Source organism: Salmo salar, chromosome 12 (genome assembly GCF_965601325.2).
Source record: "Salmo salar chromosome 12, fSalSal1, whole genome shotgun sequence".
Lineage (NCBI taxonomy): Eukaryota > Metazoa > Chordata > Actinopteri > Salmoniformes > Salmonidae > Salmo > Salmo salar.
Window position 1 is genome coordinate 24879382 of NC_138302.1, and position 25038 is coordinate 24904419.

At 43.0% G+C, this 25038-nt stretch overlaps 1 protein-coding gene across 2 annotated transcripts; it reads right to left on the reverse strand.

Moving 5' to 3' along the window:
- Window positions 1-5169: 5169 nt before the first annotated feature.
- Window positions 5170-24340, reverse strand: LOC106564574 (ral guanine nucleotide dissociation stimulator-like 1). Of its 2 annotated transcripts, XM_045691106.2 has the most exons (18): window positions 23274-24340; window positions 21425-21641; window positions 16289-16459; window positions 15963-16111; window positions 14691-14735; window positions 14430-14599; window positions 14060-14214; window positions 13677-13964; window positions 13406-13509; window positions 13122-13206; window positions 11674-11742; window positions 10631-10717; window positions 10406-10438; window positions 10075-10292; window positions 9332-9467; window positions 8784-9056; window positions 8474-8588; window positions 5170-8238 (listed from the first exon to the last, which is right to left on the reverse strand). In XM_045691106.2, exons 2-18 carry the CDS (start codon window positions 21608-21610, stop codon window positions 8084-8086), a joined length of 2439 nt encoding a protein of 812 aa, XP_045547062.2. In that variant the 5' UTR covers window positions 21611-21641; window positions 23274-24340; the 3' UTR covers window positions 5170-8083. The 2 variants fall into 2 exon arrangements, with proteins under 2 accessions (XP_045547062.2, XP_045547065.2); XM_045691109.2 differs by lacking the exons at window positions 21425-21641; window positions 23274-24340 and adding an exon at window positions 18727-19135.
- Window positions 24341-25038: the final 698 nt, after the last annotated feature.

The window sequence follows — 25038 nt, forward strand, 5'->3', positions numbered from 1 at the left end:
AAAAAACATGTTATACATTTTAGAATAAGGCCGGTAACGTAACAAAATGTAGAGAAATTAAATTGGTCTGAATACTTTACAAATGCACTGTAGACTGACCAGGTGAAGGCGATGATCCCTTATTGATGTCACTTGTTAAATACACTTCAATCAGTGTAGATGAAGGGGAGGAGACAGGTTAAAGAAGGATTTTTAACCCTTGAGACAATTGAGACATGGATTGTGTATGTGTGCCATTCAGAGGGTCAATGGGCAAGACAAAATATTTAAGTGTCTTTGAACGGGGTATGGTAGTAGGTGCCAGGCGCACCGGTTTGTTTCAACAACTGCAACGCTGCTGGGTTTTTCACGCACAACAGTTTCCTGTGTGTATCAAGAATAATCCAGCAGTCAAAGGACATCCAGCCAACTTGACACAAATGTGGGAAGCACTGGATTCAACATGGGCCAGCATCCCTGTGGAACGCTTTTGGCACCTTGCAGAGTACGTCTCGACGAATTTAGACTGTTTTGAGGGCAAAAGGGGGTGCAATTCAATATTAGAAAAGTGTTCCTAATGTTTGGTCTACTTTTGACATTGGCCCTGGTAAAAAAGAAGTGCACTATATTGGGAATAGGGTGCCATTTGGGACGCAGTCCTGATCAGTGTGTTAGGGTCCAACTGGCTGGAATAGGTGACGCACAACTCTAGACCACAGCTGTCGGTCTGTCTCTATGGACGGAAATAGAGGCAGGCGCGTGTGTGTGATGGACACACACTCTCTCTCTCTCCCTGTAATGGAAGCAGCCTAACTGGGTTAGAGCAGGCATGTTCACGTGGAGCGAGAAGGAGGCCAGTTAGTCATTATGTCAGTGGGGCAGCCTGACACTGATCCACATACAGGTAGTAAGGTAAAGTTACACAGTGGGAAGGATAAAGGAGGTTACATACACAGATTACACACCAGTTGTGTAGTGGAGGGTAAAAGCACGTATATGCCGCTTACACACCTTTTGTATTGACCGTCACCGTTTACCCACCTATCGTGGAAAATTGCTATGAAAACATAAGGACGGTGGCTTTATTCACCATGAAAAGCCGCAAATGGCCTTGAGCGTTTACCCACCTATTTTTTGTTACTGATGCACACATACACACTCACGACCATACACACACTCAAAGTCAGTCAGTGGGGCAGCCTGATACTGATCTGTAAAATGACACACTGGGAGGTTTAACGTAGGCTACATAAACACACACAGACTCCCACACAATCAGACGGAACAGAACTACTCCTACAAAGGCCCAGGTAGTCAGTGGCTCAGTGTCAGTAGGGCAGCTTCACACCGATCCACAGGTAGTCAGTGGCTCAGTGTCAGTAGGGCAGCTTCACACCGATCCACAGGAAGTAATGTAAAGTTACACTCTCCATAGAATAAAGTGGGCTACATATGACCCACAAACTCTAACACACACACACACACGTTCAAACCTCACAGAAATACACAATACAAAAGCACAACACAAATACAAACCACATACAGAATATTATCCTATCAATTACCTTCCAGTGCCATTTTAACTTGTTTCCAATTCTTACCCAAACAAGCTTGAATACCTGCCTACTACTCAGACTGTTCATAAGCCCACACACCTAGTTTAAATAGAAAGATTTACATTTACATTTACATTTAAAAAAAAAATAAAGAAAGATGAAGGGAGAAGGGGAGTGGGGGATAGTGGAAAGGTTAGAGAGGGATAGAGAGAGGAATAGGAGAAAGGTTAGAGAGGGATAGAGAGAGGAATAGGGGAAAGGTTAGAGAGGGATAGTGGAAAGGTTAGAGAGGGATAGTGGAAGGGTTAGAGAGGGATAGAGAGAGGAATAGGGGAAAGGTTAGAGAGGGATAGGGGAAAGGTTAGAGAGGAATAGGGGAAAGGTTAGAGAGGGATAGAGAGAGGAATAGGGGAAAGGTTAGAGAGGGATAGAGAGAGGAATAGGGGAAAGGTTAGAGAGGGATAGAGAGAGGAATAGGGGAAAGGTTAGAGAGGGATAGAGAGAGGAATAGGGGAAAGGTTAGAGAGGGATAGAGAGAGGAATAGGGGAAAGGTTAGAGAGGGATAGAGAGAGGAATAGGGGAAAGGTTAGAGAGGGATAGAGAGAGGAATAGGGGAAAGGTTAGAGAGGGATAGAGAGAGGAATAGGGGAAAGGTTAGAGAGGGATAGAGAGAGGAATAGGGGAAAGGTTAGAGAGGGATAGAGAGAGGAATAGGGGAAAGGTTAGAGAGGGATAGAGGAAAGGTTAGAGAGGGATAGAGGAAAGGTTAGAGAGGAATAGGGGAAAGGTTAGAGAGGGATAGAGAGAGGAATAGGGGAAAGGTTAGAGAGGGATAGAGAGAGGAATAAGGGAAAGGTTAGAGAGGGATAGAGAGAGGAATAGGGGAAAGGTTAGAGAAGGTTAGAGAGGGATAGAGGAAAGGTTAGAGAGGGATAGAGGAAAGGTTAGAGAGGGATAGAGAGAGGAATATGGGAAAGGTTAGAGAGGGATAGAGAGAGGAATAGGGGAAAGGTTAGAGAGGGATAGGGGAAAGGTTAGAGAGGGATAGGGGAAATGTTAGATGAGGACAGAGAGAGATTAGAGGGGGGAGAAGACACAAGAGGTCAAAGTCTGTTTTAAGTGGGCGCCAATGTGCCTAGGGTGAGTGTGAGGCAAGTGTTTACAGTAAAGAGGGAAGTACATTGCGTCAGGGTTGCGTAAACCCACACACTCACCCTCACAAACTGCACACATACTGCCTCCCTACCGTCAACACACCAAAACGTGAATTCAATTACATATTTCTTTTTACAACTTCAAATTCAAACAGCATGCAAAATGTTTTTCACACTCATCTGCAACCCTAAACCTAAACCTGGCCTAAACCCATGTTTTACTTCCATACACAACCCTAAACCTAACCTAAACCCATGTTTTACATCCATACACAACCCTAACCCTAAACCTGACTTAAACCCATGTTTTACATCCATACACAACCCTAACCTTAAACCTGACCTAAACCCATGTTTTACATCCATACACAACCCTAACCCTAAACCTGACCTAAACCCATGTTTTAGATCCATACACAACCCTAACCTTAAACCTGACCTAAACCCATGTTTTACATCAATACTCAACCCTAACCTTAAACCAGACCTAAACCCATGTTTTACATCCATAAACAACCCTAACCCTAGCTAACCTAAACCCATGTTTTACATCCACACACCCGATGAGAGGTCAGAGGTTAAACTGGAGGCCTGGTTCATGGTAATGAGGACCCGTGAAGACCACAACAACATCGACCACCACCGAGAAGGACCACCCCCTCCCCCACACAAGGAATGTGCTAGACAGGGTCACAACCTTTGGAATGCTGGGTTCGCCAGACAGCGGTCACAAGGAGGAAGGGAGGACCTTATTTCCTTATTTGGGGTGGATACTTAGAAGAGGTGTGTGATGTCTCGGCCCTGGCGGACTGTCATTGGGTATATTTCTATCTATAAAGGGCTCACATGAGCATCTGGCACTTTGACCTCTGACCTCTGTTTGGTATCCTAACCAGTGGCTGAGACGGATGTCGTTCTTTCTCCTTCCCCCATGGCCTTCAGCTTATCGTTGAGGATGTGTTATGATTTCAATTATGGAATATTGACGTCAATTGACTGACTAGTCTTTTGGCTTCTTTTTGAATACGGTGTGAAAGAGACGCATCGTTTTTCGAGTTAATAGCCTTGTCGTTTTTTAACTTTTGTATGGTTTTTGAATTGTATTCAATGTGCAAAAACGTTGCGCAATAGACTTCGGTGGCAAAACTTCATAAAATTCATCCAGACACGTGTTTTATTAAATTACAGATTTTTCCTGAATTTTATATAATCATCAAACCCATTCAAAAGATTAGGGGACAGCAACAGGAAGGATGATGTAGTAGGACAATATCACTTTCACATGTATTGGTCATTTTAATGTTAAGGCTATGCTTGCCGTAGGCCATTTTAGAAAACATGAGTTAAATCCAGACTCGCCCTGTTTCAGTCTGTCCTCTCTGGTACAATTAAAAAGAACAGCCAGTGCTGAACAAAGTGGTTAGATCACAGTGCACTCCACATTCCCTCATGGGGTTGTGGTGTGCCTGTCTGTTGATGTTTGTTTAGGCAGCACAACGATAAGGCGGTGAACGGTGAACATTTCAAGATTTACAGTTTCATAATGTGTACAAAACATTAAGAGCACCTGCTCTTTCCATGACAGACTGACCAGGTGAAAGCTAAGTTCCCTTATTGATGTCAATAGTGTTAATGTCAAATCAGTGTAGATGAAGGGGAGGATACAGGTTAAAGAAGGATTTTTAAGCCTCGAGACAGTTGAGAAATTGATTGTGTGTGTGTCATTCAGAGAGAGAATGCGCAAGACAAAAGATCGACGTGCCTTTGAACAGGGTATGGTAGCAGGTGCCAGGCGCACTGGTAAGTGTCAAGAACTGCAACGCTGATGGATTTCACACTCAACAGTTTCCCGTCTGTTTTAAGAATGGTCCACCACCCAAAGGACATCCAGCAAACTTGACATTGCTTTCAACACCTTGTAGAGTCCATGCCCCAATTAACTGAGGCTGTTCTGGGGTTCTTAATGTTTTATGAACTCAGTGTATGTACATTCCAGTGGTGTTGAAATGGATTTGGAACAGTCTTACATTCTCTTCATTGTTCTTTGTCTCTTCAAGCTCTTCTGCCCACTAGTGGTTGAAATACAGACTGGAGTCAGCAGATAGGAGACTGGTCTGCCGATCACCCCTCCCTACTCATCAAGCGGACCGCTGGCCGGAACCGGACCCAGAACGGGGGGCAATACGGACCGCGATTCAAGACTAAAAATAAATAAAAAATGTAGGCGAACTCAGTCGGGCTTCGACCCCTAGTATCATATGAACATACATAAGACATGGACAACTGTGTAGAATTGCCAACAAAAGGGGTGTAAACGTTTTTGGATGGCATGGTTTGCGAGGGGTGGGTGTTTTACTACAGCGATACTTTTCAATATCCATTTGGACCTTTGTCAAATAATACTTGACCCCGGCCGGCTCTATCGGTTTCATAGTTTGACTAATGCCACCATGTGGCGAGAAAGAGCATAACCCAAATGAAATGTCATACATTATTTATTCAACGCTTAGAGGACAGGTTCAATATCACATCTCTATAAAACAGAATAAACTTCAAAACAAAGATACTACTGCAGTGACAGTAATGTATTTTAACTGAAAGCAATAAATAATGCAATAGTCTGACAGACTCAAACACTAACAATCGAAGTAAACACACAGTGCAATTACCTTACCACACCCAAAACATTTCTTCAAACAGCATGGCTCTCCAAATGGTTCTCAACACAGCATAACAACGACACCACACAGTCTCTTGAAACTATAGGTACAAAAATGCTCACCTGCATAGGTCTAAGGGATGCTTTTTTTTGTTTACTTTTTAACCGGTCCCTCCCTATTTATAGTCCCAGGGGAAAGACTGACCAAAACTGATGTTCCTACCCTATCACAACTATCATGTAAAATAAAGCTATATTTTTTGCATGGACTAGGTGATAAATAGCATGGACTAGGTGACTAGTGCGTAAGATATAATGCAAAGTCAACATGAGTTGAGTATATTAATCTTTATTAATTAATATCCCATAGTTTAAAACAAAATTACATTGAAAGAAAAGTGCTTGAATTAAAACACCCAACTATGTCTTACTATACTTGTGAGGACCAACAATGATTCCCATTCAAAATCCTGTTTTCCCTAACCCCAAACCTTAACCCTAATATAGCCTTTTATAAGTGAGGACCGGCCAAATGTCATCATTTCTCTGAAGTTTTGTTGGTTTACTATTCTAGTAAGGACTTCGGGTCCTCACAAGTTTAGTAAAGTACACACACGACAAATGGCTCTGTGAATAAAACACTGATAGGAGTTTCAGCTAAATCTTAAGCAGCACAAAAGGTCAATTCATGCTTGTTCTCTGTTGTCTCCCCATCTGACTTGTAAACAGTTCTACACTTCACAACACTATCAGCAATACCCACATTTACCAACCACCCACTGCCCTCACACTGGTTAATGAATTCACCATAAATAACACCATCACATTCTGTGTCTTTCCACATTCAATAGCCATTCTCATGTAGTTATGTCCCCACTGAAATCAAATGGGCCTGTTTTAACCACGGGGGGGGGGGGGGGGGGGGTATTATCAGACATTGTTTGGGGGAAACCCTCTCCCTCCTCCACATTTCTTCAGAAAGCCTGTGGTCACGTACACCTTCCTAATATTGAGTTGCGACCTCTTTTTTTCCCCTCAGAACAGCCTCAATACATCGGCACATGGACTCTACAAGGTGTCGATAGCCTTCCACAGGGATGCTGGCCCATGTTGACTCCAATGCTTCCCACAGTTATGTCAAGTTGGTTGGTGGACCATTCTTGATACACACAGGAAACTGTTGAGCGTGAAAAACCCAGCAGCGTAACAGTTCTTGACATACTCAAACAGGTGTGCCTGGCATCTACTACCATATCCTGTTCAAAGGCATTTCAATCTCGTATCTTGCCATTCACCCTCTGAATGGCACACATACACGTCTCAAGGCTTAAAAATCCTTTAACCTGTCTCCTCCCCTTCATCTATATTGATTGAAGTGGATTTAACAGGTGACATCAGGGATCATATCTTTCACCTGGTCAGTCTTGGAAAGAGTCCTTAATGTTCTGTACACTGTTTATATCCTTCATTTGACATTCAAAATAACTGTCTGATAAGAGACTTAAAGTGCCATCTTCCCATTATAGTTAAGACATTAAACATACTGTACATTTACCAGGCACTGCCCCTCCCTCCATTGAACAAATCACTCAAATTACAAATAACATCACGTTATAATTTGTAAAAAATTAAAAAAATCCCCTCGCTCAAAGATGAAACGCAACATAGCATTGAGAATAATTACTGAAACGATCTGGTCTATATACATATTGCTAATAACACTATCATATCTACTGTTATTAATTTCTGTCTCGGTCTGTGTAAATATATCAAAAGCCTATAGCACACACCCTGCTCCAATACTTAAACGCACCTTTCCTTCCTCACTTTCTGAAATGTTAGGACCGTGCACCAAGGGGTGTGGACCATGTGAATGGTCATCCCCTCAGCCCATACAGACTGCATCATGTGAGACCTACACACCCCACTCAATCATGTTGGACACTTCCAACGACCCAGGGTAAATGACATGCATGCCCTTTCTGTTGGAAGATAACACACCTATTTAGAGTAGAAGGGAAGATTTCCTTCCTCCAGGTTCCTTTTCTTTACAAATAAGTAGATGCATAGTCACTTGTGTTGATAATAGTCTTAGCTGTTCGGAGCTAAATTAATGACGTGCAGTGCATTTGGAGTGTTGGTTAGATACACTGGTCAACATTCTAAAGTGCCATAGTATATTTGTTGACATTAGCTGGTGTTAGTCTTGTGTAGAAAATAAAAAATGGTTGTGGTTGATTTCTCATGTCTTCCATTGACATCCATATGGCTTAAATCCACCGAAGTGGTTATAAGGCCACATAATGTCTGCTTGCGTCACTTCAATTCACCTGTTCAGTTTCAATCTCTGAGTACACACCTCCACATACTTATCCCCTCAAAACGGCACCTCTTGGCATATCTCTCTTGGTTTTCAATCCTTCAATATGGAACCTCCTGGAATGCATCTAGTCCCATCCTTGAATCCATGAGTATCAAAATAATCTCCTTTCCAATGATGAGTCAACCACATCCTGGTGCAGAAGCTTCATAATGGTGTTCACAATGCAAGTTCTCAGGCTGTGGCCAATGAAAGGCTTAAATGTGCATTTCTACCAAGCATCAGCAGCTAGCTCAGTTACTGTCCACATATACAGTGAATACACCATGGTTCCAGTGGGGCACAATTCCATTTCCACCCTTTTCTTTTGCTGTAGTTCTCCCTCCAGACTAGGAGGTGGAGCTGTGGTGCCGTCTACTTGGCGTGGCGTCCCCTGGCCTGGGCCCCGGGGCTAGAAGAAGCGCCCAGGCGTCTGCTGTGGCTCCTCCAGCGCTGGCGGAGGACAAAGTCGTAGTTGGCCGAGGTGGCCATGGCGTAGAACACGTTGGCCTTGTCAGGGATCTGGAGTTCTGGTGGGAGAGAAAGGGAACATATTGATCAGTATGGGTTGTATGGGGATTATATTGAGTGTCATACACCCCAAATGTGTATCTCAATAGTCTATGGTGGCTTCTTTTCCTTGTCTCCTCTCCTTTATCTGTACTGATCAACAACCGAGGGGAACGCAATGCAAAATGTAGTTTAAAAGTGCAGAGGAAGAAAGGAGACAAGGGAGAGTAAGCTTCTTTCCTACTCTGAGCTCACCTTTGTCCTGGGACAGCAGCTGTGTGAGGCTGAAGTCTGTACAGCTCATGTTCTCCAGGTTGTGTTTGTCCAGGGCCCTCTGGATCACCTGGGGACTGTGGTCCTGACTGGTCAGCTGGACAAGAGGAACAGAGAGACAAGGTTAGTAGAACACACTGGACATATAAGCTGCTTGATGTGTACACTCTTATGAGGTGGAAACCCCAATTATTATTATTACAATCTAGAAAATCAACTATCATCCCTAACCAGTAAAGAGAGAGATCTACATTGGCGCACTTTAAGGGAGTATTTGTTAGAGTTCACTCACCAGAATGCTCTTATAGACGTTGCCGTTGTTGCCGCACTCCACGCTGACCCTCACGATGCAGGAGTCAGCTACCTGCTTGTTATAGACGGGTTTAGAGCACGGAGGAGAGGAGGAGGAGCAACAGGAGGAGGAGGAGGAAGAGCAGTCAGGGCTCATGGCCGTAGAGGAGTAAGAGAGGTCGGGCTGGGAGGAGCTGCAGGAGGCGTTGGAGGGAGTGGGGGAGGTGTTGGAGGAGAGGCCTTCAGACACGTTGTGGAGTGAGCCTGACAGAGACTGGGAGAGAGGAGGCATAATAAATGCTCCATGCTAACTGGCTAATAACTGTTATACATAAACAAGGTCAACATATAACTTCAGACCTGGATTCAAACAGACTTTAGCTGTGCTTTGAGCTTGCCTGGAACATTGGAACCAATAGAACACTCCCCAAAGTGCAAACCCCACCCAAATGGCTCTCCAGGTAGGCTCAATCAAAACGCAAAAACATATTTGAAAGAAATCAAATATTTGAACCCAGATCTGATTGAATCCTTGACATGGTTATCTACCTTGAGTTTGACGCTGAGAGGAGAGGGCTGTGGTGAGGACAGATCCTCCATCTCAGAACCACTGGAGCCTGATGATGACACACTGAGCTGGTCTGAATGGGTCCTTCTGCTGGAGACATCAGTGCCCGACAGCAACCTACACACACATGAAAACGTAAAGAGTTCATTAAAGTGCTCACAAATACCTCAAACACTCACATGTTCAATAGAGATGAGGTATAGACAGACACCCTGATGAAGGCATTAGCCAAGACGCGCTGGTGTGTTTTAATAATGCTGTAGCCCACACAAAGGCTTTTTAACTTTCAAACCCACACGAGTGCCTGGACTTAGATTTTTTTAACACCGCTTAACAACCATTTGTGGATATAAGTTTTCCTTTAGCTTTTCAATGACTATTCCCCTCCAAGAGCACCTGCTGCTGTTTGGGAATACCTGCAGGACTCTTGCTACTTCTTTTCCCTCAATAGATTAAGTATATTCCTAACATATATTGTCTTTGGCCAATGACAGGTGTGCATTCTGTATTTATTAGGATGCCCATTAAATCACTAAATATACTCCTGTCATTGGCCAAAGACAAAGAGATGACAGGAGTGGAATGTTAGCTAGAAAAAGACTGGTACCCACCCTTGCTACAACACAGTGGAGTATTGTATTTGGGTAGACAGTGGCACAGGGTAAATAATACATTATGTCAGAAAGGATTCTTGACATTCTGGCCATAGGAAGGTCAGACTTACGAGGCGAGCTTCTTGTTGAGCAGGCGCTGGCTCCAGGAAGAGGGCGAGTTTGGACAAGGGTCGACCGGATGCTCCAGAGCGCGGGACAGCTCATAACTCTCCTGGTCATTGAGCATGGTGTGGTTCTGCAGCCAGGCTGAGATGGTCTGGTCTACCGGGAGGCTGTAGCAGGAGCAGAACGCCTGCAGCTGGCCGATCTGAGACAGGATCTCAAACTCCTGATAGAGGGAGGGAGGGTGAGAATGTCATGATACAGCCCACTCACACAGTACTGTATGGTTACTGAGATTGGTTGCATTTCTTTTAAAAACCACTAGGGGGTGACACTTACCCGTCTACGTTTCTCAAAGTTAATGAGGCCACCCTGTGAATTGGGATACAAATAGGATTGAAATGAGCTCATATCAGACCATTGTAAATGCAGACAAATAATAGACAAGGAAAGTGGGTCATATAAATAGGAGTGAAAAGTTGGGATGTTCTGACCACCAAAAGGTCTAGGAAGGCCACACTCGTATTGAATACATTGGGTTAGATATTAGAATTGTGATCTCACCTCTACTGTGTCTGTGAGTGCAGTATCCAGCATGGTGAGGACTGTCAGGTAGGTGCCCAGGTAGGGGACTACACCACTGGTAGGGCTCTGTTTGAGGGACGATAAGACACTACGTCATACAGCAGCCTATCCTAGATTATACACGCGTCCCAAATGGCACCCTATTCCTGCCTAGTGCACTCATTTTCACCAGAGCCTTGGTCAAAAGAAGTGCACTAAATAAGGAGTCATTGGGACATGTTCTAACCAATGTAAACAATTTATATTGTGTGAAGGACAATGGGATGGTACGTCATAAAACAGTTCACAGCGATTGTGTTTACACAGAAAGCATAGACAAAATCATTATCACCTAACCTTTATAACATTGACCTGATGATGATCCACAAATGACTAAAAAGGGTCTAAGTTAAGTTAACTTTGTACAACAAAAATTCAAGTGTCATTAAAGTGAGCAAAAGACAAGTGTTGTGATTTCAGCTGACTAAGAGTTTCCACTGGACGAGAGGACGGAAATTAAAAGGAGGAAGGTTGGAACGGAGAGAGATCTATATTAGGGAATCACGGTGTGACCCAAATGGCACCCTATTCCCTAAATAGTGCGCTACTTTTGACCAGAAAGTATTGCACTATATAGAAAATAGGGTGCCATTCGGGAAGCATCCAGTATCACAGACAGAGGCTGCATGTAACTTGTTTCGGAGAAGTCGAAACTAGGACGGGTCAGGACCATTAAGGGGTATTCCTACCTCACTTCCACTTTTCGCTCTAAAGCATTAGGAAGAGATTTGTTTGCTGAGCTAACAGTATTATTTTAGTCTTCTCCATGTATCTCGTGCTCTGTGGTCCAAAGTCAAAGAATAAGGAAGCCACATAATGTCGGCAGATTTTAATGGATTCGCACGATTGTTGTGGACAGTAACTGAATATTATCAGCATGCTAGCTGTTCATACAATATACTGTAGGTGCTCAGACATAAGTTATACAATTTTAGTACAGATCATGTTAGAACATCTAAAGCACAGGCAGAAAGTAGTCTTACCATCTGTTTAGACATGGGGCACAGCTGGGGTGACTTGGGGGTGGCGTTGTCATCCGGCTGGCTGCCATCCTAAAGAACAGCAAAAACAAGTCACATTAGGCTTGGTTTAAAATGGGCACGGAAAATCATTCAATTGCCATCCATTAGCCAAGAATCAATAAAGTCTTCTAAAGGTTCCTACACATGAGAGTGCTTGAAATAGCGTGCATTATTCAGTCACACTACCTGCATCTACTTGTTTTGGGCTTAAACAAGTACATGGAGTTTGATATGAGATGGGTGGGGCAATCATAGCAAGCCAAATAGCTGTTCTATAATACTTCCTTGTACAGTGAGTGCAGTACATAGTTAAGTTAATTAATAACTACTTAGTTCTTGTTATTATTGGGTGTGGTGTCTGATTGGTTGTCCCCCGTCATGATAAGGCTGAGATTGAATCACGTATAAAACGCAAGCAAACACCCTTCTTTAGACAATCAGCCAGTGGTGGCACTTTAAATGGGAGGACGGGCTCATAGTAATGGCTGGAACGGAATTAATGGAATTTTATCAAACACCTGGTTTTCCATGTGCTTAATACCATTCCATTAACTCCATTCCATCCATTATGAGCCATCCTCCCCTCACCAGCCTCCACTGGAATCAACACACACCACGCCCGGAGGCGTGTGTGGGTTCAGTCAAAGCGGTGTGACTCAATGTACCCAGCCTCAAACTGGCAGTCATATTGACTACGCCACCTTTAGATGTGGGCAGTTTACAAAGCCAACAAGTAAAAGTGAATATAATATGATAGACAGTGATATCGGATATGACTGACCCTATTTGATTGTGTAGCCAAAGTATAAAGTACAATGGCTCTTTTGTGCTGAAGTGTACACTTCCGATATGATAACAACCCTATCATTATACTGTATTAACACCCATATCAGTCTTTTAGTAGGCGGAAAGTAGCCTAGCAGTTAAGAGCTTTGGGCCAATAACTGGAAGGTCGCTGGTTCGCATCCCTGAGCTGACTAAGTGAAAAATCTGTCAATATGCCCTTGAGGATGGCACTTAACCCTAATTGCTCCGGATAAGGGCATCTGCTAAATTACTAAAATGTAAATGAAAAAAAATGCTTATGGAACAGAACAGTAAATGTTGCTACTCAGGTGGAAAATGTATTTTTAAGTGGTGTTCTTACTGTTGAACTAGAACTCTACGGTTGTGGTGCCATCCTGTGTTTATTTTTTTTAATTGAACCTTTATTTAACTAGGCAAGTCAGTTAACAACAAATTCTTATTTACAATGACGGCCTACCGGGGAACAGTGGATTAACTGCCATGTTCAGAACGACAGATTTCTTTGTACCTTGTCAGCTCGGGGATTCGATCCAGCGACCTTTCGGTAACTGGCCCAACGCTCTAACCACTACCATACTTGGGTTCTATTCTGTGGTTCTTACCTCCACCAGGATCTCTCTGCTGGTCAGAACACAGTTCTCATCTGGGAAAGTCTCACACAGCTGGTCGAAACAGGCCATACAATCCCTAAAATAAAATTATTGTCCGTTTTCAGAAATGTGCAGTATGCATCTCAGCCACCATATTCAGGGTTGCTTTCCCCTCAAAGAAGAATATCCAAGTGGTTTTCAGTTCAGAAGTAGAGTAAATCTGGGTCTGAAAACTTACCCTCAGAATCACTGGCTGACAAAATGTAAACCTGCTACCGTGCCTCTGCATATCTCACCTGTTGACGGCAGCCCAGGTCTTCTTGAGGCGGTACACAGCGTTGGACTGCAGGGCTGACAGGATGGCTCTCAGAGAGGAGAAGTTCTTCAGCGTTCTGCACTCCTACAGAGGACAGGACCGAACACAATGCCTACATTTAGCCACTTAAGAAACAGTTTTCCTGTTGCTTTCCTAAATATCTACATATTTTTTTAGAGCTAAACATGTCTCTAAAGATCTCAAAATGTAGATAAATATATGTTCTAAGTATACCATCTGGGCTTGCTGACCTGTGCTATGGAGATCCACCACTCTATCACCCTGGCCCTGAGGGTGGGGCTGGTGTGGGGGAGGAGAGGGGAGCTAGGGGCCATAGATGGACTCGGGGTTGAGGAGGAGACAGAGATCGGAGACGTTGACGAGGAGCACAGCAGGGAGGTGATGACCCGGTTGGTGACAGCGTTGAACTGGGCGATGGTGGCGCGGACGGTGGGCGCCACGTTGCGGCTCTCCTTCTTGTCCCGCTGAGACCAGACACAGCCCAGGCACTGGAACGGGACAACCTTGATGAAGAGGTCCTATAGGAAGGAGGGAAATACACTTTGTAAGCTTTGTCATTCATGCGGAGTGATTGAACAGAAAGGGTTGGGTCATAAAGATGATTAAAACTTACAGCGTCCAATCGTGTCAGCTGCTCTGCCACGTCTATGACAGGGAAGTCCATAAAGTCTCCAGTCGCCTCCTTCGGTACTTCCTCTCCTGATCCCTCCTCTTTCTGCTGACAATCACTATTGCCTATTGGTGCAGACTGATGCAGACTAATGCGATCTAGGAAGAAAATAAGCAAAAAAAATAAGCAAAAATCACAACTTGTAAGACTTCTACTGGTGAGGTAGGATGCAGTTTTTTGCTTGTGAAAGAAAGGGGCAAGGATAAAAACTTGAAACAGCAAGGTACTACCTACATTTGTCCAATATAAAGCCAGAGTTTGATTTCTGTTGAAAAACCTTTTTCTACAGTTTGCCTTACTGAATGCTACCAACCTTCTTCCTGGAGCTTTTTGAGCAGCGTCTCAGCTGTTTGTGCCAGGCGACGGAAGGCGAGGCGGTGGCGGAGGTGGAAACAGAGTAGCCTCAGGGAGGGGTGCCGAGGGGGTTCCCTGAAGTCCTCCCTGTGTTCCTCTAGCCAGGTTCTGATCAGGGGCACCAGGGTGCTGGGGGGGGGGGGGGGGGGAATTAATATCAAGGGTGTTTTATGGTAAGAAGACATTGTAGAAGTAGTTGAGAGAGTGAAGTTCCTCATACCTCCTTGGGCAGACTGTGTTGTCCAGGTTGGCAATCATATCATCCCTATGGAAATAGAGACATGCAGTACTTAGAAAAAACCTGAATGTTTGCTCAATGGTTACTGCTCCTACAAGGGATTTAGAGGTACAAAGCAATGTTTTGACCAACATGGTCTTTGTCAAATAAATAGTTGGCCCTCTGCTACTCTCCTCCCACACCATGAATCTGACAAGCAAGAGTAGCCCTTTACTAACATATAAACTACAGAGACCTGACCTTCGGTGGAAAGCCCATTGCTGTCGATTACAATCCATGTGCCCTGGGGCTAGCATATGGTGACGTCAGTTTCATAAGGAAGCCTGTTGCTACCAGCGCTGCAGAAATGAGGATGACAGCTTAACAACCAATTAATCATTATCTCTAGGGTTCTAAATGTCATAGGTCAAAGCAGATAGCCTTTTACTGGAGTTTAATGCTAACTACTGAACTGGTAAAGGGTCTTACTAGTCGATAGCTCAGAAAAGTTCAATACAATGTTATCACAGAATGAGGTTCCCAGATTTTCCAGAAATCCCATTTAGAGAATTCCTGGATATCGTGAGGGAATAAGCAGGAGATGCAGGAATCCTCCAACTACGATATCTGGAAAACTTCAGTTTTATTTGTTATTTATTTTACATAAAATATTATGAATAACCTATGAGGCAGCATTTTTAAAAAGGAGTCTTTAGACATTCTTGTTAGACCCGTCATGTGGTAGGTAATTAGGAACCGGTTAGGCAAACTCATAACTGAGTGACTGTCGCCTCCCACAACATCACACAAATATGTATGGGGTGAAACTGAATTATTCAAACTAGGAAAGACTTACAACATTAGACTGGTAGTCCTGCATCATGCCAGATGCCTTCCAAATATTGTTGAAAGAGGTGCAACCAAAGTGCAGCCTCGGAGATTAGTCAGAGGTTATTAGTCTGATAAGATTTCAGGTCATTTTGTATGGGTCCTATCTAGGCCAAGGACTCCAGGCCAGACTCAAGGGTTTACTTTACAAGATGTCTTTAGTCAACTGTTTTCAATGACTTTTCCCACTTACCTTTTAAATGCATGCGTTTTTGTATCTTAACAGTAAGTGTCTGCTAAACACATTATCATATCATCAGATGATCTCTGTAACCATCTCACCAACAGCACAGTGCCACATACTGAATTACATTTGGGTTAAACGTATGTTGCTCTGAATAACAACAAAAAACAACAACCACCATGAAATCCTATTCTGTGTCTCACCTCTGGAAGAGCAGTTCTATGAGTGTGTTGGTGGTGGTGAAGGTTCTGTAGGTGGACAGAAAAACTCTGACATAGTCAGATTCCTGGTGTTCTGAGTCCAGCAGGTGGGTTACCAGGCGCTCCAGGGTCCCCGCTTTCAACCGACGCACCTTCAATCAAATACAAATCCACTTCATTCATAATGAACTTTTTACATTAGCAGTTGTCGCAAAGTGCTCGTCTCCCTCTCCCTACATCTTTCCCTTTCTCCGCCTCTCTTGTCCTTTGTCTATCCCCAGTCTTTCAACATCTCTCTCTGATCATTCATTCTCTCAAAGTGCTTTTACCTTCACTGTGTGGTACTGGATGAAGTTGAAAGCCGATGGAGTCGACGGGGACATAGTGAGAGGCTCTGAGGGGTCCTGGGTGGAGGGGCTGGGGAGCACAGGCTCCCTACATAGCGTTATGCCGAACACAGCCCCCTCTTCCACCTCCTCCCCCCACTCCTGCACTGGGTCCTGGTGGGAGACAAAGGGAGTGGAGGTGAGACTTCAATAGAATAGAATAGTAATTGCACATTAAGGGTTGTTGACCAATTAGCCAAAAGTGCCATAACACACAGAATTAATCAAAATAGTTTGACGGTCCCACTAAATTCACATAGACGTTCAACTTCAACTGCAGTGAAGTGGCCTACATTTTCCTCATGCTCTGTGACAAACACCACAAGTCACATGTAGAGATGTTCACATTCAAAGCATTCAGGCAATGAGCAGTTTAAGTGAGAAGGTTAAGCACAGCTACGTCAATAGCAGCGTTCCACAGATGCTGCTTTCAAACAACATAGAATTATCAGTTCAATCTATGCAGGCACTGCAGAGGCATCAATTAGTCTGTCTAGCAGCTGGTATGAGAATTTTTTAAACATTGATTGCACATCTCACAATGTAAAGGGACCAAATGTAAAAGGTGTGGCATGTTTTTAGCTAGACATCCATCTATGCAAATGTAAATGCTGCAGAGGCGCCTGCTATTAGACTGCATGCCTGTACAGCAACAGGTATGTGACGTCATTAAATAGATATTATACATTCACAATGTTAGGGACCTAAATGTCAACATGTGGCATGTTTTCAGCTAGACATGTTTTTGGTAACAGATGAATTTACTATAATGTATGATTATATCCCATCTGACTGGTATAGGAGCACATTATACATTTTGAAATGTATAATTGCTAGTTATAGACCTCCATGTCTAAAATGTGGAACGTTTTTAGCAAGACATGTGCAACATCATTGCTCCCTCCACTCAAGCTATACTACATCAACTCCCATTCCATCATCCAGAGCAAAGTAAAGATAATATTCAATATCCATCAAAGAGAACCACAATGGAAATACATTTAAGTTCTCCTCAACGTTTTTTAAATGCATTGCATCCATGTGTTGTTCAATTGCGCTATTAAATGGTCAAATAAATACAATTGCAAAAGTAGTGTACTAAATAGTGAATTGGGTGCCATTTGAGACACAGCCAGACACTTCCTGACATACAGAAAGAGGCCCACATAGCCCATATTAGCCCAACATCGTATAGACTAGACAGAGGTTATACCCTCACCATGTAACCAGAGGATCAGGTTTCAGTTTCACTGATAGGGCAGAGTGTAGAGTGGGTAGGGTGTGGCGCTACCAGCTCTGTAGTCCCTAGACTTTGACCCGACTGGGTGGGTAGACAGACAGAAGACCCTACCCAGACCTGTAGCTTTTAGACAAAGCAGAACTCACTGTATCCATGGGGCCTGCCTACCCATGCACTGGAGAGCACTACAGTACCTCTCAGTATCTCGGTCTTCTGTTCACATCGGTAACAAAATCGGAGTAACACATTTCAGTAACATCTAGCAGTTCCCAGTCCCTGGAGAGAGCCCATGAATTCCATATAATAACTTCTAGGGTGAAGATTCTAGCTAGTATCCCACTGACACACAATGGAGAATCAAGCCATAAATAGAGGATGAGGAAACAAGGAAGTTTCCACCCGGTCAGACATATTGGAACTGAGTCATATAGACGGCAACGTCCAAACTCTCTCTATATCCGTCTCTGGTTGATGCTATTCACAGCCACTAAAAGCCTGTCGATATCCATAGTCTGTCGTAAAGAACATTGACAGGCTCCAAATGAGTGTTCTGTTGTCATTATACAACACCTAATTGAGTCTGGCTGGCTGCAGAGGGAACAAGAACAAGGGCCACTATTTACTGTGCCCTCCATATCTGTGTCCTCCATATGACAGACATGCAAGTTTTGTTGATAACTCTCCATGGTACACTGGTCTGGACCAATAGGCTACCTCAATGTTTTGTCCCTGTCTGGTGTGTGAACACATACACACAAAAGCACCTTCAAGCACCTTCAAAATAATTTAAAAAATGACAAAAACCTAAATATGAAATCTTGAAGACAATACTGAGTTAAAGTTGTGATTACACTATATGGAAAACAAAATACTATTAGCAGGAGAAAAAAATAATAATAATCACAATATGGCCCTATAATAATACTTTTGATTCTTTGCTTTGTCAGTAAATGTATTAATTATTTGATAAATTAAGGAGGTTTCATTATTTTAGGCTATTCATTTTTTAAATAGTAAAATCTCACAGGATAAAAGGCTGTGTAATTAATTGATTGCATGCGACAAAAGTAGACCAAGTAACCTAAAATAACAGAGACATTTCAAAAGTACAGTAAGCAATGAATAAAGGTAAGACTAATACCATTGACAAACGCCATTTCCCCATATTTCCCAATCGTTTTAGTTGATGAACGAAGGTAAAGTTTCCAGTAGTTTAGGGAGCCATTTCTTCTGTTTTGCTGCTGGTAGGTACTGATATTCCAATGAAGTAATCCGTGAGTGACCGAAATAAGTATTGGATGGCACAGCCAGTAGCCTAGTTCCGCAAATTACCTGGGATGTCGCTGATCCGACCAAAAGAACAATTCTGAATTGCGTATAATATAGAGTATATTTTATATACTGTAGCAACTCAAACGACATTAATAGATGAATATACTTCTAAGCAGGCTTCAAAGTCGATAGGCTGTGTAGCGGCTAGGCTGTCTGTGTGAGCTTCGCTATGAGCTGTGCGACAGCCGGTTTCTATGCAAGTCGCAGTGACTGATTGCACCTGAGCGCGAGAGCAGAGACTGTACTAGCAGGTGAGGGCAGGGCGGGAATCTCGATACCACGCGCTTTTACGTCAACATATTTGGTGATAGCAGTGTCACAAACAGACGGTAACAGGCCATGTCAGTCACAACTTTCACACTTGTAGTATTTTTTTCAGATTATTTGGGCAAATTAAAATAATTTAAAACAATGTAATAAACAAACATTTGCACCATCTTAGTAGGTATAGATGATGTCTGATTACTGTAGGCCTACTATAGCCATAAAGGGAACATTTGCATTTTTCCTTAAATGCATTAATCCTCTTTCTATTCTCTAGGTACAGTATGTTAAAAAAAAAACTGGAGGCACTATGAGCTTTTTGCTGTTAGTGTTTTGGGAATTCTTAAACCATCACAAGTCTGAGAAAATTCTTCAGGCAAGAACCATGTGCCTGTAATGTGCTTCTCAGGTGACTGCTCCTGGTATCTCCTTCATACCTTACTGCCACTATTCTAAAATCCAGTCGGGACAGTTCTCAGGACTGCTCTCAACCCATGGTGTCTGTAAGAGGTATGGCATGGTTGGAAATTCCACAGAAAACTAGTCTGTTTTGTTCCTATTGAGTGTTCCAAGCCAGTGTCACCTGTTGCTGTCCTTTTCTACTGGCTGGCTGAAAGTTCCAAAATGATGTAGAAGCAGACCATATTTATAATTTGGTGAAGAGAAACATGTAGGGTTTCTGTTGAGCTGATCAGTAGGTCTATAGTCCCAATGTTCTTCTAGCCTTGGCTTGTGCGAGCCAGAAAGAACAGCTCATATAGCAGGATCCTATCTCCTGTTTCTGTAGCGCGAGGCAGCTTAATGTACAAGTACCCCCCTGGACAGGACACTAGTCTATCGCAGGGCCTTACCCCCAACATATCTCCTTAATTCTGAGTACCACTCGAGACGCATCGGGTCCCGTTTTTACAGCCTTTGGTATGACTCGGCCAGGGATCGACCTCCCAACCTTTCAGTACTCATATCTGATTATACAATTGTCACTGTAGTCTAATCTACTTTTATCCCTAAATTGTCCCAATGAGAAAGCGCCTTGACCGCCCCAATGATAAAGTGTCAACCATCTCTAGCTCAGCAGATGGCGTTTGATCAATGGCGGTTTCTATTATAAACCCCCCTCATTAGCAAACTGTGGGTTTCAAAAGGGGAGAATGGGTAACTGTTGCTTAATGAGTTTTTTTCCCCCTCTCTCCTCTGAATATCTGAACCATGACCATCTAATGCCACACTCTGCCAGTCCAGAGGCACAAAGAGAATGAAAGAGGGTAGCCGAGGGGGCAGGGTGAATAATTAACGTTAATGAGACACACTGAATTCACAACAATTGTCCAATTAGATGACTTCAAAACAAATTCATCTCGATTTTGTATAATCGATAACATGAGTAAACTGTCTTTTTGGAACAATATTTTTGTTGGTATGAAATACGGATTACAACTGTGGGTCCTGTCCAAATTATAGCCCTTATCAGAAGAGGCATGTTAAAACCAGCACGCTTCAGAAGTGACAGACACACTTCCTGGTGGACTTCCTTCCTCCTCAGTGTCAAAATAGCTACTGTGTTCAACAACCCAAACTACTGAAGAAAAAGGAAACAAAAGCAGCAGCCTACATGAGAACCACATCTGCTCTGACGTAAAACCACCTCACACTGAGGTACATGACAGTTGTTATACAGCACACTGATGACCCCTCCCTCTTACCATTTACGCAGTAACCTAGACAGTAAAGCTGGCCCCTATAAATCTCAACCCTAGCTCTGCAACTGACGTCACTGGAGATGTCAGGCTCTTATAAATCAATTCTGGTAAGAGGAAGCTTCCAAAAGTAAGGCAACAACTGGATATTCTGACACAAGAAAAGTGTTTGTCATATTCAGGAAGCTCCCGCTCACTGGTTTCACTTGCCAAGTCCCTGTAGGTCTAATACCTGAAATTTATTTGGTTTTAATGGAGCTACCAAGCTAACTGACTGCTCAAATGTGTATGCACAATAACTAAATAAGGTATCAGTCAGACAAAACCCTTCAGCCTCTACACATTGAGACTCAAGCAACTCTTTTACCTAACTGGAAGGGGGAAACGCCATGCCACCAAATCTAACCTCCTAAATTAATACATTACACAATACTGAGTCAGACAGACCTTTAATCCTCTACGCATTGACACTCAATGCAACCCACTCCACTCTCTTTGGCCCTTAGCTATAACGAAAGAGCAAACATCACCTTTCCACCAACTCACCTCAGTGACCTCTGCGTCCAGCAGCTGGAAGCGCCTCAGCCAGAGCCCCGGCTCCATGTCCGTCAGGACGTCCACACGGTGGGTGTGTCGAAGGCACAGCAGTCTCTTCATCCTGCCTACCCGGGCTTTCAGGCCCCTGCCCTCCCCTTCTCCTCCACAGAGAGAGAGTGTAGACCGCATCCTCATCCACAGGTAGTAGAGTCATCAAGGTTCTCACCTGACAAGGGGAGAGTAGAGAGAGCCCTTACCACCACACTATAGTACAACTATGAAGGACAAGTGACAATAAATGACTGACAGATCTACAGGACAGAATGAAAGTCATCCTTTGTTATGTTACATTCCGATACTTTGCCAATTTTCTTGGAAATTCAGTAATCTTATGTTGCGAGGAAGACGTTCAATAAAGAAGACGAGTCATTCAACAGTACAGTACTTTATGGGAATTTCTTAATGGCATTTAGAGGGCTGGATAGCAAATATTTTGGAACATTGAATTCCTGTTCATTACCCTAACATATTCATTGGTTTATAGAAGCACAATGACATCCATTTTCTGACCCAATTCCATGAAAAGGGAATGTTGTCTACTTTTAAGAACAGGAAAAATACCCAAAATAATTTTAGACAACTCCTCCAGTCAATCTCTGAAACCATGACCACGTCAATCAAGTCACCATCTGTCTACGTCATCACTGCTCTTTCCATTACCGACAGGCTTTGTTCGCTCTAAACCCATATAATCCTTTGTTGACTCCACACCTTTGGAGGCATTAACATAAGTGACAAAATATTATGGTTACAGTTTTGTCGTCACTTAAGTTGATCTAAATAATGGTCCACAATAGTGTACTGTGTGAATATGAGTGAGGCTGGTCATACACACCAATCCGATTCACTATAGTCTTTTACATGCATCTCAACCCGTCCCTTCACCCAAAGGTGTAGACAACACATAGCCTGGTGCAAGACTATGTTCTGTAGCCACAAAGAGGAGTTGACTGAAGAACAAAACAGACTATATTACCAGGCTAGGAAACACAAACAGTAACTTACATTTGATTGGTGAGCTACTCCTTAACCACAGTTTAACAGATCAGCCCAGATTCATCTTTGGAGCCACGATTGACGGCTGTACAGTTTCTCTCTGAGTCATGAAAATAACATTCCATACAGGGAAACTGTGTTGAGATGCCATATGATTTGGCAAGACTACAAACAGATCTAAGAACCACCCAGCCTTTTCTTGCTAAGACAGATCAAGTAAATACAAACAGTACAAAATATATCTGTTGTGTCAACAAGAAGATGCCAGACAACATGTGTTGTCACAACATGCCCTTTTGTAAATGGGGCTTCTTTTACCAGCTTTACGGAGAAATAGGGAAAGGAGGCATAGCATGACCTATAATAATAACAACACAGCCATTTTTATCCATATAATCCTTTGACTCCACACCTCCATCTTTGAGTCATTAACATAAGTGGTGCCAAAAATATACACAATCAAATATTTAGAAGACAAAACGGAATGGTCACCCAGTGATTGTTGATTGTACTGGTTGGTGCTTTAACAACTTATGGTTACATTTTGGTTGTCACTTGGGTTGACTTAAATAATGCTCCGCAATAATGTATGAACATGAATGAATGACAGTATTGGTCACAATCTGATTGACTATTTTTCATATGCATCTCAACCCGTCCCTTCCCCCAAAAGGACCTAGACTTTAAGAGTTCTGTAGCCAACTCTTCATGGCAATGAATGAACACAGAGAGGAGTTGGCTAAAGCAAAAACAGACTCGATTCCCAGGCTAGGAAACACAAATAGAAAGTACAGTAACTTACTGCATTCGATTGTTGAGCTTCTCCTAAACCGCAGTTTGGCAGATCAGCCCAGATTCATCTTTGGAGCCATGATGGTTTTACAGTTTCTCTCTGAGTGATGACAAGAGCATTCCATACAGGGAAACTGTGTTGATGGGGAGCTTGGAGCTGGAGAGAGTGGCATTGAATGGTCACTCAGTGATTGTTGATTGTACTGGTTGGTGCTTTAACAGCTGAACTATGGATAGAGAGAGGGAAAGAGAGAAAGAAGGGCGGGTGGTCCCCTTTTTTCTCTTTCCCTGCTCTCCTCTTCTCCATTGTGTAATACGGTCCTGTATAAGTAATCTGTTGATTACAGATCTGTCAGGTCCAATATCTTTCCGCTTAACTTATCTCTTCATTAAAAGTGAGCGAGCCCCCAACTCTGCCGCCTCGCTTTTGTTTTCTTGTTGGCAAACCATCAACAATGAAGAGATGAGCCATGCTACTGGCTCTCTGTGTGCATCGTGCCTGTATTTCTGACAATTAATATATAAGGAAATACTAGGCCTAAGGCCTACAACTATTAAAATGAAACCAGTTTTGACCGTCAACTATATAGACAATGGCTTGTTTCTTACCTGCGAATATCCCCACATTACCTGTTTGCATTGATTTTTAACCAGGGCTGATGCATGTTTCATTATCATTTCACATGATGGTCATTTCATAAACATTGTTTTGATTAGAAGTCCATGCATACACACTGGCCTCATTGACAGAGTGTGTGGAGTGGAAGGGTAGTTCAATTTAGGAAAACACAGGTGTACAATGACTAATTGATTGCCTAGCTAATTATCTTAAAGAGGGAGGGTACCTGTTGGTCTCTCTCAAGTCATCAGGTTGAATAAGGGCATGAGGTAGCATGCCTTGAATGATGTTCAGTCAGGTTGTCAGAACATTCTCTTCAAGAGAAAGAAAAATGTCATTTGGAAGGTGTGTCTCATAGGCTACGTTCACACAGGCAGCCTAATTCACAAAAGATCTGAATTAGGCTGCCTTTGTAAACCTATGAGTTTTATATCCAGAACTAAGATTAAAAGCACACAAATCATGAACATTTAAAAGCTTAAATTAACGGTATAGGCCTATACATGAAAAGTGAAAATGCACAGATGCTTCCAAACCTTATTCCTTATGATGTATTTGTTTACAGGTATGTTTTGCCATTTATGAATGTGTCATTCAATGAGTTTATATGGGCTATAGCAGTAAAGGCCAAATTCAATATATATATATATTATATATACTGCTCAAAAAAATAAAGGGAACACTTAAACAACACAATGTAACTCCAAGTCAATCACACTTCTGTGACATCAAACTGTCCACTTAGGAAGCAACACTGATTGACAATACACATGCTGTTGTGCAAATGGAATAGACAACAGGTGAAAATTATAGGCAATAAGCAAGACACCCCCAATAAAGGAGTGGTTCTGCAGGTGGAGACCACAGACCACTTCTCAGTTCCTATGCTTCCTGGCTGATGTTTTGGTCACTTTTGAATGCTGGCGGTGCTTTCACTCTAGTGGTAGCATGAGACGGAGTCTACAACCCACACAAGTGGCTCAGGTAGTGCAGCTCATCCAGGATGGCCCATCAATGCGAGCTGTGGCAAGAAGGTTTGCTGTGTCTGTCAGCGTAGTGTCCAGAGCATGGAGGCGCTACCAGGAGACAGGCTAGTACATCAGGAGACGTGGAGGAGGCCGTAGGAGGGCAACAACCCAGCAGCAGGACCGCTACC